At 37.8% G+C, this 14074-nt stretch overlaps 2 protein-coding genes across 2 annotated transcripts; both read right to left on the reverse strand.

Moving 5' to 3' along the window:
• Nucleotides 1–1402: 1402 nt before the first annotated feature.
• Nucleotides 1403–5120, reverse strand: LOC147331013 (rano class II histocompatibility antigen, A beta chain-like). Its single transcript, XM_086293025.1, has 4 exons — nucleotides 5066–5120; nucleotides 3495–3785; nucleotides 2706–2984; nucleotides 1403–2578 (listed from the first exon to the last, which is right to left on the reverse strand). Exons 1-4 carry the CDS (start codon nucleotides 5118–5120, stop codon nucleotides 2439–2441), a joined length of 765 nt encoding a protein of 254 aa, XP_086149151.1. The 3' UTR covers nucleotides 1403–2438.
• Nucleotides 5121–6540: 1420 nt separating this feature from the next.
• Nucleotides 6541–13523, reverse strand: LOC147331014 (rano class II histocompatibility antigen, A beta chain-like). The gene is made up of 4 exons (XM_086293024.1): nucleotides 13454–13523; nucleotides 10295–10585; nucleotides 9284–9562; nucleotides 6541–7429 (listed from the first exon to the last, which is right to left on the reverse strand). Exons 1-4 carry the CDS (start codon nucleotides 13503–13505, stop codon nucleotides 7290–7292), a joined length of 762 nt encoding a protein of 253 aa, XP_086149150.1. The 5' UTR covers nucleotides 13506–13523; the 3' UTR covers nucleotides 6541–7289.
• Nucleotides 13524–14074: the final 551 nt, after the last annotated feature.

Genomic DNA, 14074 nt, shown 5'->3' on the forward strand with positions numbered 1-14074 from the left:
CCCAACTCTTTGCACCAGAGGGACCGAGAGCCCCCCTTCCATGACCTGGCTATGTACATCTGTACATTACCACTATACCTTTTAGCCGGGGGTGTAAATATAGCTACTAGCTTGACATTGGCCTGAAAACAAAAGTGCCTCATTGAGGTAGGTGTGGGAGTTTCTCCAGTCTGACAAGGCTGTGAAAAATGGACAGAAATATGCTTCATAATGGGATCCATGGTATGCGTGCGTATTTATGTTAACTCCATGTACTACCTGACAGTTGTCATCACAAGATTAGGTTCGAGACCTAGTTTTCCTTCCCTGCGGGCTTGCCTCAGCTAACCTAAGGGCAATACCTTGAAGGGTAATAAAGGACATGTCTGGTGTTTGAAGAATCCGCTGTTTCAACTCTCTACGCAGCATATCATCATGAACATGTTCAACAAACTAATCCCTTAACATTATATCACTGTGGAGTTAGCCTCAACTAAAAAACTAACAAGCCTTCTGACAATTCAAATTCCCACACAGTTTACAAACTTATCCTTAACTGTTCCCTAACTGTACACAAAGCCTGTTGACTTTCTGATACCACACATAATATACAAATTTTTTATCATGCTGGTTTTTATTAGGCTTTATAAGAAACTTGAGGAAAATGGTTAAAATGAGTGGTAAGACCTCAGACCTGGAAACAACTCTAATGGCCATCTTTTACAGTAGTGATAACAGAGCTTCGATAATATTTCTTTATAATATAATAATATAATATTTCTTACTCCAGCCAGTGACATTTAATTGTATCAATAATGAAGTCTCAATCTCAGGGGTGCACCAGCAAGGACATCTGGCATAAAGTTCTGCCAAATCAAATACCTGCTGTGGTGATTACTCGTGAAAAGGAACAGCTAAAACTAGCTGCTTCTTCTTCTTCGTTTTACATATTAGTGTTTGTAAAACTGCACTGACATCAATGCTGTTTTTACTTTCAGGGTTGAACTCTGTTTTTAACATCTGCCATGTTCATTTTTATAAGAGAGAAAACAAATATGCTCAGACTATAAATTTTCACAATTTATTATCAATCGGTTAGAATTTCAGATGAGTTTTACATGGTGCCATGGACCCCCGCCTCTCCACAATGCTCCGAGAGACAAAGGCTGCCACACCCAGGCAGTAAACACTTTTACTTTGTGTGACAGAAACAGAATGTTAACATGACAGATTTAAAGTTGGAGGAAAACTTTAGGTCACGTTTCATCTCCTGCACCCTCCTGTCTCCCTAAAAGGAGATGGCACTTCTCACATCACCATTCTAGGTTGGTGTCTGGCCTGTAGACTCAGAGAAGGGTGAAAGAGGGGGGAAAGAGAGAGAACTCCAAAACACCTGAATTTATAGACATGCTTTGGTCTGGCCTTAAAGTTTTGTACCGTCTGGTGCCACCACCAGTCCAGGCAGACACTCCCCCGCAAACTCCTCAGAGAAGAGGCTTCTCCCTGTCATATTTGTTAGTGTCTGAATGTAACAGTTGTCACAACCCGGCTCAAAGGAAGTGCCAAGCAAGTGGGAGACCACACACAGGCTTTTAAAGGCTGTAAGATATATTTAATGAAAATAAGGTGAAGAAACTTAAACACAATTGAAATGATATAACAGCCATAACTGAAGCCTCAAATAAACATGATGGGTGTCAGGCCAAGAGAGACAGCCACCCATGGTTCAGTCAAGATGTCTTTATATGCTGGGACTGGCCTTCTCAGGTGTGCTGCGTCTATAATTGGGTCAGCTCCACCTACCTGCAAGAAACAGGCAACAGAAAAACCAAAACACAAGGCCAGCCCACTGGCTGTCACACAGTTTAAATCCCAAACTATTCTGCAACACATATCTGTGTGCAATAAAGGATAAACATAACTGTGTTATACAACTTTTAAAGTAATTGTGTAATATAGGTTAATGGGGGTAAATTCTAACAAATCAAAGGTTTATATGAACCAATTAAATACACTGAAGCTTTTTAACAAGAAGCTCATACAGCAAAGAATAATAATTAAACTGTGTATTTAACTACACAAAGTCAGAAAGTCATTACTGAACAATTACCTAACAGCTTTAACTATTTGGACATAATTTTTCAAGGTGACTTTCACATTGCAAGCTCACAGTGACCGTAATGGTGTCACTTGTTTTATGTAGCTGCGTACATAAAACAAGTGACATGCAGCTGTATGGTGATTAAAACTGAATTTAACTATGTCACATTAACTGTCACTGAATGTAATGTTACATAAACAAGTAAAAATTTTAAAGATTCATCGATCAAGGCTACTTTTTAAATATACAATATACTTATCAAAGTTTTCTTCTATGTTGAGTTATTTAATTTTGTTTTGTAACAACTATTAGAGATGATTTATTAAAAGATGATAGTTTATAGTTTAAGATGATTAGTTTATAGAGAACCAGACAAGTTTGGATCAGAGGTTTTTCTCCTGTAATAGATCAGTCCCAAAGACAAAGTTAATGCTCCAAAGATCAAAGCACAAACTCCTCCAGCTAGATAACTCCTTTCAGATGGTCTCAAGCAAGAGTCTGCAACAAAACACCAACAGAGATATTCATAACTGTTAATAATGCAGTGCTTAAATAAAAAAGGACTCTGTGAATTTATAGAAAAATGCAAACAGCACATGACTAAAATGATCTTGTCTGTCCTCACCCCAGTAAGAACTCTTGGGCTCCTTTAGGCTAACATGCTCTATCGTACAGGTGACTCTGTCCTTGGGGATAGGTGTGCACTCCAGATAAGAGTGAACCTGATAGGTACAGTCTCCATTTGTCATCACTTCACTTATGGTCACACCCTCAGTCACTTCCTGACCATTCAGGTACCAAGTCACAAGGATGTGTTCGGGGTAGAAGTCATAAACGCTGCACACGAGTATTGTGTCATGGCTGGAAGTGTGGTCTCCCTCCTGGAGAGTCATGCTGGGTGCAGCTGAAATCAGAAGGTCAACAGCTTTAATGATGAAATTCATCATTCTGTAAACCAGCGATAAATAACTGGTTATTTATTTTAGTTAATCAACGTATTTGGTTGTAACCAGGTTAAAAATATCATCTATTAAAATGTTTTGAAATATTAAAAACATTGAAATCCATATCAAATAGTAATAATCCATATGAAATAATGATGGTTAATGTATTTAGAAAATGTTTTGAAATTCCTTAAAAGAGCATTTGCATTATATAGCATTCATTGTACAACTATCTTGTTTTATTGTGAAAAGCTTTGCAAGAGGAAGTGAATGGTGTTGTGCCTGCTCTGAGAGATCTTGTAACGGAAAGTACGGGAAGTTTCTGCAGGCTTGTATGAACTGGTCTTTGTTGATGCGCACATTTTGCAAACTGTCTGTCAGAAGTCACATTTTTTCCATTAGATTTTGAAGAAAACTCTGCACTTCCAGTACTAACAGTACTATCTAATTTAATGTGTTTGAATATTTACCTATGTTTTCCTGAACTGCGTTGAATACTGCATCAACATTATTGACACAAGTCAGTTGTTTCTCTGCTTTTCTCTGCTCAACATCAAATTTGTCTTCATTAAACTGAGATGCTGTGATTAATCCAGCTGGAGTGAGGCCCGTCCACTTGCCGACTGTGCTGTTGTACTGCATCGTAAACTCTTTGTTAAAATACCAATCGATCAGATACTCCACTGTCTTCGGGTCTCTGGAGTGCATAACACAGCAAAAGTCAGCAAACATGAAGTAGCCGTCTTCATCAACAGAGCAATCTGAAAGGAAAAGAAAGAAGTGCTGTAGAAATTTACTACAATCAAGATTTTCAAGCTCAGCCAACCCTCAACAAAGTTTCCATCCAAAACAGCTTCCTCGTATTTAAATCTGAACTGTTATCAACCTGGTGGTGTTCCCTGTAAGAAGAGACAAGTTCTCTTTCTTATCAGTGAGCTGGTGCATCTGTGCCCTTGAAAAGCTGAGATTCAAAACAGTTTTTTGCTGCTGTGCTCAGATATTCTCACATTTGATAGAACAGGTTAAATCCAAGTCACACTCTGTTCAGTTTATTATGTTCATTAATGAAAGTCTGATAAGAACAACAACAACAACAAGGCTCCCTCTGTGTTTTAATAGGAAATTAGAAAATCTTCACACTCAAAACCCCTTTATGTTGATGTAACGTACATCACGAGGCTGACCGTTTCCTCATTTTATAGATTCCTGTACACAGTGGCATTGTATTCAGCTTCTCTTTAAGGTAATTATGGAAAAGTCTGTCAGTGTGCATCTGAATAAAGCATAGAAAACATACGTAACTGCCTGAGCCGGACTTTTAAATAAAATATACTTTTCACTTTGTACTGAGAAGCTTTGTGTGAAACGGCAACATTTCACATCATGACAATGATTTTTTAACCCAGTCTGAGTGAGAGGCCTGAATCACTGTCAGTTGCATAGTCGTCTCACTAACAAAGAAATACTATTAAGCCAAGAAGCTGTGCAAAAAAGTTTCTTCGGATACTGAATAATGATGGGATGTGGAAAACGTGAGACACATTGTTGATATTTCTTAAGCGGACCTCTATGTGTTTTGAAACTCATAAAATTTTTTAAGATAAAAGGAAAAGCACAATATTTTAACGGGTTTTCATGCAATTGTTTTGTAGATTCAGCCCATTAGAGATCGCATTTGGTCCCTTGTGAATGACAGTGAGTTTGACACCAGTGGTTTAGACTGAAATACACCATAACTGAATGAACTACCATCAAAATTTGGGTTTTAAACACTGTACCTGCTAAACACGTAGTTATTTTACGTTGATGCTGCACTAATGTGTTCCTCAGAGCTGCATATGTGTAAAGTCTTATTGATTGCATGCCTTTAAATGTGATCCAAAAATGCTAAAGGACAGGTTTATACATTTTACAAATCTATCAAATGGCCGTGCAGATGTTGAAACTGTCACTACTACTGCATGAAATGAAAAACACTTAAAAATGACGTACAATGTATATGTGATTTGATATCTATAGATAAAAATAAAGAATTACTCACCCACCACAAGTGGAGAGAGGAAACATATCAGCAGCAGGTACCTGAAGCGGTTCATGTTGAAACCAAAATGAGGCGTGACTGAGGCATGAATTCAATTACAAACCAGCCTGTGTGCAGTTTTTGAGCGAGTCTGTTCTTTCAGCTACACTTAGAGTTTCAGTTCACTCCGATCCACATTTTGTTCTGTTCACTATTTCTTTCCAGACATTTCTCCTAAAATTGTTTTAATAAACATTACTGTGTAACAGTGCAAGCAGTTTAACAACCTTAAAAATGTATAACAATACACTGAAGTACTTTGAAGAATTGCACTGAAGAATTAAAAAAAAAAGTGAAATTCATATGCATTTAATTCATTTTTTTAGTTTTATCTGCTAAAAATTGTAATGAGGCATTCATGGTGATTGTTTTTTTTTTTTTTTTACAGGCAGTCATTGACTACAAACTTGTGATGAACCAGTTCATGAAAAACATTCAGACGTCTCACACCACATTGTAACCACCAGTAACAACAATTTGAAAGCAGCAGTTGTCGGGGTAAAAGAAGAAAGCACAAAAAACGAGCCAGTGTATTCCTATAAGTGGTCCTAAACTGGGATACAAGTGGAGGGTTGTGCCATGAAGGACATTTGGTGTAAAATCTTTGTTAAATCACATTTGGATCAGTGTGGCTGGATCAGACTGGTTTGGGTGATTAGGGATAGAGATGGGACTGCAAGTGAGAAACATGTTGAGTTGGTGAAAAGGGTATTTTGAGGAGCTGATGAATGAATAAAATGAGAGGAAGAGGAGATTTGATGGAGTAAAGACAGTGTAGAATGTACCTGTGGAGGTATGGATCTATGAAAGTGTGGTTAACTAGATTGTTCGGCACAATTTCACCAAGTTTAGTGGTGAAGAGGTTTAGTGGTACAGATGAAACAAACAAACAAAAAATGATATGCCTAAAGCTGTAGTATCTACTGATGCATTAAGTTCTTCACCCATCCAATGAAAATATGGGCAGGAATTGTTGAAACTAGCTTACCGGTAAGAGAGAAGTTGCCAATAAACAAACAGCAACATGGATTCATGGGAAAAAGAATGAACCTACTGCTGTTTGTTTGGAGATTGTTAATGGAAAACTGCATTGTGTCTTTGGGATCTCAAGAAAGCATGTGATAGGGTGACAAAAGAGGAACGTGTGGTAGTATGTGAGGAAGTCGACAAAAGAATATCAGTGCATATCATAGTCATGTACTGCATATCAGTACATATATAAAGACACTATGACAGAGGTGTACGGTTGATTTGATTCATTCATATTGTGGAGGTAATTTTTCTGAATTAATCAGTCTTTAAACTCAGTATACGCTATGCAATTTTGGGGTGTCTCTGACAAAAGAAAAACTACGTGAAAGCATCACCGTGATGCCTTTGCTTGCAACTTTAAAACAGTCAGGCATCTAAATATGCAATCAGTTTTTTATTGCAATAATCATCTGTCTTATCTTTGAAGAAGACAAAATTACATTCTTTTTCCTGTGCTGATGGACTGCCCCCTACTGTCCATTAAAAAGAATGCAGTTTTCAGACACTTCAGGCTCAGAAGCTATGCCCATCTTGCAAATGCATTTATAATCAACTCTTAAATGTGATATAATGTCAGTGTTTGTGAAGCTACATGGAAAACACTAATGAAACAAACAACGAGATCTGTTCTTGTGCTTTGAAAGTTGTACATAACATTTTTTCACAGAAAGTTCAAATTGCAAAGAAAAAAATGTAAATGGACAGTGATTAAATTGGGGTGTATTTTATAACACAAAATCTGAACTGAAGAAGCTTCTTGGATGAGAGGTGAAACGTCTTCAAGCAACTTAAAGAAGTCCAGCCGCTTTTCTTTGCAAGCTCCTTTGACTACGATGACCTGTATGACTGAGAACCTTCACAGACATAACACAAAATCATTCAGTGTGTAATAAAATAAAATTCAATTCATAACATATAACTATTAAGGGTAGTAAGGGTACTTTTACATCACTTATAATATCTTTACTTTATTTTTTAATTTTTTTTAACTTCCCTTAAAAATGCATCAGAGCGCTGCACACAAGAAATAAAAAAACAAAGCAAAACAAAAAAACCCACAAAAACTCTGTAACAACATATCTGTAATAAAGTTAAAAAAGGCGAGATTTTAATTTTCTCTTTGTTTTTTTAAATCATTATATGTAGATTTAGTTTATAGAGTATTTAAAAATGTTGGATCAGAGGATTTTCTTCTGTAATAGATCAGCCCCAAAGACAAAATTAATGCTCCCAAGAGCAAAGCACAAACTCCTCCAGTTAGAAAACTCCCGTTGGACTGTTTCAAGGAAGAATCTGCAACAAAACACCAGGACACATATTCATAATGATTGATAATACAGTGCTTATATATGTGTGTGTATGTATGTACAGTGGGGCAAAAAAGTATTTAGTCAGCCACCGATTGTGCAAGTTCCCCCACCTAAAATGATGACAGAGGTCAGTAATTTGCACCAGAGGTACACTTCAACTGTGAGAGACAGAATGTGAAAAAAAAATCCATGAATCCACATGGTAGGATTTGTAAGGAATTTATTCGTAAATCAGGGTGGAAAATAAGTACTTGGTCACCTCAAACAAGGAAAATCTCTGGCTCTCACAGACCTGTAACGTCTTCTGTAAGAAGCTTTTCTGTCCCCCACTCGTTACCTGTATGAATGGCACCTGTTTGAACTCATCATCTGTATAAAAGACACCTGTCCACAGCCTCAAACAGTCAGACTCCAAACTCCGCCATGGCCAAGACCAAAGAGCTTTCAAAGGACACCAGGAAAAGTCTTGTAGACCTGCACCAGACTGGGAAGAGTGAATCTACAATAGGCAAGCAGCTTGGTGTGAAAAAAATCAACTGTGGGAGCAATCATCAGAAAATGGAAGACATACAAGACCACTGATAATCTCCCTCGATCTGGGGCTCCACGCAAGATCTCATCCCGTGGGGTCAAAATGATCATGAGAACGGTGAGCAAAGATCCCAGAACCACACGGGGGGACCTGGTGAATGACCTGCAGAGAGCTGGGACCAAAGTAACAAAGGTCACCATCAGTAACACACTACAACGGCAGGGAATCAAATCCCGCAGTGCCAGACGTGTTCCGCTGCTGAAGCCAGTGCATGTCCAGGCCCGTCTGAAGTTTGCCAGAGAGCACATGGATGATACAGCAGAGGATTGGGAGAATGTCATGTGGTCAGATGAAACCAAAGTAGAACTTTTTGGTATAAACTCAACTCGTCGTGTTTGGAGGAAGAAGAATACTGAGTTGCATCCCAAGAACACCATACCTACTGTGAAGCATGGGGGTGGAAACATCATGCTATGGGGCTGTTTTTCTGCCAAGGGGACAGGACGACTGATCCGTGTTAAGGACAGAATGAATGGGGCCATGTATCGTGAGATTTTGAGCCAAAACCTCCTTCCATCAGTGAGAACTTTGAAGATGAAACGAGGCTGGGTCTTCCAACATGACAATGATCCAAAACACACCGCCCGGGCAACAAAGGAGTGGCTCCGTAAGAAGCATTTGAAAGTCCTGGAGTGGCCTAGCCAGTCTCCAGACCTCAACCCCATAGAAAATCTGTGGCGGGAGTTGAAAGTCCGTGTTGCTCGGCGACAGCCCCAAAACATCACTGCTCTCGAGAAGATCTGCATGGAGGAATGGGCCAAAATACCAGCTACTGTGTGTGCAAACCTGGTAAAGACCTATAGTAAACGTTTGACCTCTGTTATTGCCAACAAAGGTTATGTTACAAAGTATTGAGTTATATTTTTGTTATTGACCAAATACTTATTTTCCACCCTGATTTACGAATAAATTCCTTACAAATCCTACCATGTGGATTCATGGATTTTTTTTTCACATTCTGTCTCTCACAGTTGAAGTGTACCTCTGGTGCAAATTACTGACCTCTGTCATCATTTTAGGTGGAGGAACTTGCACAATCGGTGGCTGACTAAATACTTTTTTGCCCCACTGTGTGTATATATATATATATATATATATATATATATATATATATATATATATATATATATATATATATATATATATATATATATATATATATAAAAATAAAAGAACACTATTAATGTGCAGAATGATTGAATTTATCAACAGCATTTTGACTAAAATGATCTTGTCTGTCCTCACCCCAGTAAGAACTCTTGGGCTCCTTTAGGCTAACATGCTCTACCGTACAGGTGACTCTGTCCTCGGGGATAGGTGTGCACTCCAGATAAGAGTGAACCTGATAGGTACAGTCTCCATTTGTCATCACTTCACTTATGGTCACACCCTCAGTCACTTCCTGACCGTTCAGGTACCAAGTCACAAGGATGTGTTCGGGGTAGAAGTCATAAATGCTGCACACGAGTATTGTGTCATGGCTGGAAGTGTGGTCTCCCTCCTGGAGAGTCATGCTGGGTGCAGCTGAAATCAGAAGGTCAACAGCTTTAATGATGAAATTCATCATTCTGTAAACCAATGATTCTTACAATGTTGCAATGTGATGCCTGGTTTGATATAATTCAAAATTGTCATGAAACAATTAAATCTAAAACAATAGTCTTTGAAAATGCACTTAATTCTTTTTTTAAATGCAAAAAAAGAAAAATTGAACATTTTTATCAGGTACTTGAAATAAAGGTATTAAGGGAGAATCACGGCCAAGCAAATCATAAAGTACTAATGGAAGTGTTTAGTTTTAGGCTCGTGCTATCATTTATAGTCCTGTTCACGGTTTGGGGTTTTGCTCTTCAATTGAAATGTTAGAGTATAATTGCTGTATTACTGTTACAATAATGATTGTAAAATAGGAGGGTTATTACACCCATATTTGTTCTGCTGCTTTAAGATGATAAACTACATAAATGGATCCTTGCACTGTAATTTGGGATCATTTGTTTGGTAATTTAGCCCTTTTAAATACAGGAAGGAGTAATATGTTTACTTCCTATACTAAAGAAAAGGTCATTTCAAAAAAGGAAGGTTTAAGATTGTCCAAGTGTTTTGGTTTAGTTCTTTATCATTATAATTCCTGTCATTAAACACTGTAACACATTGCATGATTTTTTTTGTATTTGGAAGAAAATGTTTGTATTTTATATATATAATATTCTCTCTACTGATAGCAACGCATACATCTAGTATTTGAATATTCACCCATGTTTTCCACAGTTATGTTGAATACTACATCAACATTATCGACACATATCAGCTGTTTCTCCACTTTTCTCTGCAGAATGTCAGCGCTGTCTTCATTAAACCGAGATGCTGTGATTAATCCAGCTGGAGTGAGGCCCGTCCACTTGCCGACTGTGCTGTTGTACTGCATCGTAAACTCTTTGTTAAAATACCAGTCGATCAGATACTCCACTGTCTTCGGGTCTCTGGAGTGCACAGCACACCAAAAATCAGCAAACATGAAGTAGCCATCTTCATTAATGGAGCAATCTAAAAAGGAAAAGAAAAGGTTAATCAAAAATTGACACCGATTTGTCTTTCTGTGCCTTAATTGCACTTTCAAGCTCAGAGTAGTTCAACCCTCAGCAAAGCTTCCAGCCAAAAGAGTGCTTCCTCACATGTAGAAAAGATAAGGCCTCCTTTCAGCAGGGAGCTTGTGCAGCTGTGCTCTTGAAAAGCAGATTCAAAAGTTGCTTTTCACTCATTTGCTCAGGTATTGTCCCACTGGGTTGGACAAGTAAATCCAGGTCACACTCTGTTCAATGTAGTATTTTCATCAATCAAATTTAGATTTTTTTTGCCAGTATAAAAGGAACTAAAGCTCGCTCTCTATGGCGTTATTTTTGTGCCACTATTCTGAGCGCACGTAAAAAAAAAAAATGCAGGTGCAAGTGTTGCATTTTGAGGAGAAATTTATTTTGAGCAAAGAAAAGCTGAGTGAACAAAATTCATTGCTGCGTGCGGAATGAATTCAGTTTATTTTGTGACCCAGAAAGAGAAATATTTCAAACTCCGCCACTGCCTCGTTTGAGTTTTGGACGAAATGGATTCTGGGATATTGCATTTCGTCATTTCGAGCTGATTGGAGACAAGAACAGCCAATCAGATTTTTTTTTTTGCATCCAAGTCTGTGATTGGCTGGTTTTGTGGCACAACTATAACGGTGTACAGAAAGAGCTGAACGCGCATGGGCAGAAATGTTGAGAGCGAGCAACACATTGCAAGCAAGCGCAAATGCAAAAACTGAGCGAGAGAGGCTGCTATTGTGTGTGTGTGGATAATAGCAAACACTGAAATACATTTTTTGCACCCAGCAATGATTTTTGTTCACTCAAATTTAGCTTTTCGTCGCTCAAATTAAAATTCTCCTCAAAATGCAACACTTGCACCTGCAATTTTTTTTTTACTTGCGCTCAGAATAGTGGCACAAAAATAACGCCATAGCTCTCTGGTAATGAATGAGTTTTGAATTTGCAGGCGGAGTCACTTGATCATTTTGAAAATGTTCACATTGAAACTTCTTTTGTGTAAACATAATGTCCAATGTGACGGTATCTGTTTCTTCATTTTATGAATTCCTGTAGATAAGAACAGGAAAGCCAGTCAATCAGCCCTGACTTTGCTACAGACAACACAAAGTGTCAGATTTGGCCTTCTGTGTGGCTTTGCAAAATGTGTGAACTGCGAAGCTTCTTTTTAATAGTAATAATAGTAATAATAATAATTAATTTTATTCAAAAGCACCTTTCAAGACACCTAAGGACACTTAACAATAGAATAAAACACATAGAACAATGACAAAATGAAGAACAATAAGAAAATAAATGAAATTAAACACAAGATCAAATAAACAATAAGTTCACGGTGAATGTGCAGATATGAACAGATTTTTGGGTTCTCTCCCACATTTTAAATCTGGATTCAGGTTTTGAGTTGAGATTTAAAATGGGGGAGAGAACCAATGTTTCTTTAATCTGGGGGTAGAAAGTTCCACAGGCAGAGCAGCTGAAAGCTCTGCTTCGCATAGCCCTGAAATACATAAAGAAGGCAAAGCCAGCTAGATAGAAGAAGAAGAAGATCGAAGTGAGTGGGCAGAAGAATAGAATAGAATAGAATTCAACTTTATTGTCACTGCACATGTCACAGGTACAAGGCAACGAAATGCAGTTTGCATCCATCCAGAAGTGCTTTAGCCATGATATAGATATATTACAAATATATATTAGCAATAATATAGATATGTGAGTATATTACAGAAATGGGTCTATTAAGGTATGTTATAATGCACACGGTATGAAGTATGTTATGAATATGCTATAACTATAAGTATGTACAGGCTGTAGTGAGTACAAGCTATGTACAGGCTATGAACAGGATATAAATATGAAAAACTATACAGAATATGAAATAAAAAAAACTATACAGAAATATGAGATATGCAGCTATACAGAAATGTGAACTAGAAGAAGTAGTGCTTAAGAGGTCAGAAAGGTAAGAAGGAGCAAAGTTATGAAGGGCCTTGAAGGAGAGCAGAAGAAGCTTGTACACTATTGGGAATTTTACAGGGAGCCAATGAAGTTCCTGAAGGATTTGGGTGATGTGCTGGTAGAAAGGGATTCTGACAGCAGTTTTGAACCAGTTAAAGCTTATGGAGGGATTTTTGGGGGAGACCATGCAAGAGAGAATTACAATAGTCAAGGCGGGAGGTAACGAGACTTTGGACAAGAATGGACGCAGACTGGGTGGAAAGAGAAGGACATAATTGGTTAATGTTGCGTAGAGGAAAATAGACAGAACATGTGAGGTTACTGATGTGAATGTAGCATTAGCTAAATCAATTTGAAACATTATACGTGCTAAACCTAAAACTAAAGTTTTTCAAACTGCGTTTTGACAACATTACTGAAGAAAACACTGCACACCAATGAGACTTCATGTAAAAATCTTGTGGCCAGTGTATAAAAGTTGATGTATTTACTTAGACTAGAGTCAATTCGATTTAGCTTTAGATTGTTTCATTTCCCCAAATTCAAACATCTAAATGGGGAACTTGACCTGAGCAGAAATGCTGTCTTGTGCTGTTGTTACGAATCGTGATAACAAGGTTTGTGATCACAGAGCCACACAACTGAAATTTATAGTCTGCTTCCATTCAAATAAATCCACTATGTTAACGTAAAAGACGTATGGCACAAAGTACAGCATGTACACCAGCACTGTGTAAACACTGGACCTTGTGGTCATATTAAGGTTAGCATATAAAGTGCAGTACAGTCATAACCTTGTACTATATACTATACCCCGTAGTATATAGTAACCTTTGAAAATGTGCTTCATGTAAATAGCAAAAGTACTCACCAACCATAAATAAAGAGAAGAAACACAGAAGCAAGTACTTGAAGCGGGTCATGCTGAAACCAGAATGAGGCACCCCTGTTGCTGGTTTTTAAACCAACCGCTGTGGCGTTTGAGAACGACTCTTTCCTTTCAGATACACTTACACTTTCAGTTCACTCTGAACCTGGTGCTGTTTCATTATCTAGTATTCCAGGCATTTCTCCTTAAAATCTGTTTATACACCGACGATTTGCAACGGTAAAAGCGTTTTAAAAAACTTTCACAAATGAAACAACCGGCTGAGGAAAATAAATGTAAAGAGCCCTTTTTAAAATGTCTGTGCATTTATTTTTGTTTTCTATTTATACCTGCTATAAACTGTAACGTTGCGTTTAGACACTCACAGGGATTCTTTGTTGACCTCAAACAGTCACTTACTCATGATCATAAACTCATAATGAACAAGTGAAAAAAAAATCCAGATCATGAAAAACAGTTTGACTTCTCACAGCAGCTGTAATTAACACTAACAAGAATGTGAAAGCAACAGCTGTCAAGCTGAAAGAAAGACTTCCTCTTTTTCTCTCTGAGAAGTGGGAAGTGGGCAGAAGTGTGTCTCGCCTCCTCTTGGCTCCTGCAACA

The sequence above is a fragment of the Aulonocara sp. 'chitande type north' Nkhata Bay genome, linkage group LG5 (genome assembly GCF_057382095.1).
Source record: "Aulonocara sp. 'chitande type north' Nkhata Bay isolate Kocher_YH1m ecotype deep benthic linkage group LG5, A_spYH_male_GT1.1, whole genome shotgun sequence".
In the NCBI taxonomy this organism is placed as follows: Eukaryota; Metazoa; Chordata; class Actinopteri; order Cichliformes; family Cichlidae; genus Aulonocara; species Aulonocara sp. 'chitande type north' Nkhata Bay.

Bases quoted from the DNA above. Each gene is read 5' to 3' on its own strand.
- LOC147331013 (XM_086293025.1), bottom strand. From the start codon at position 5,120: ATGAACCGCTTCAGGTACCTGCTGCTGATATGTTTCCTCTCTCCACTT. The intron at 2,985-3,494 runs GTAAATATTCAA...TTCTGATTTCAG, and splicing joins CGCAGTTCAGGAAAACATAG to CTGCACCCAGCATGACTCTC. The intron at 2,579-2,705 runs GTGAGGACAGAC...GTTTTGTTGCAG, and splicing joins GCCCAAGAGTTCTTACTGGG to ACTCTTGCTTGAGACCATCT.
- LOC147331014 (XM_086293024.1), bottom strand. From the start codon at position 13,505: ATGACCCGCTTCAAGTACTTGCTTCTGTGTTTCTTCTCTTTATTTATG. The intron at 10,586-13,453 runs GTGAGTACTTTT...TTTCCTTTTTAG, and splicing joins CTTCTCTTTATTTATGGTTG to ATTGCTCCATTAATGAAGAT. The intron at 7,430-9,283 runs GTGAGGACAGAC...GTTTTGTTGCAG, and splicing joins GCCCAAGAGTTCTTACTGGG to ATTCTTCCTTGAAACAGTCC.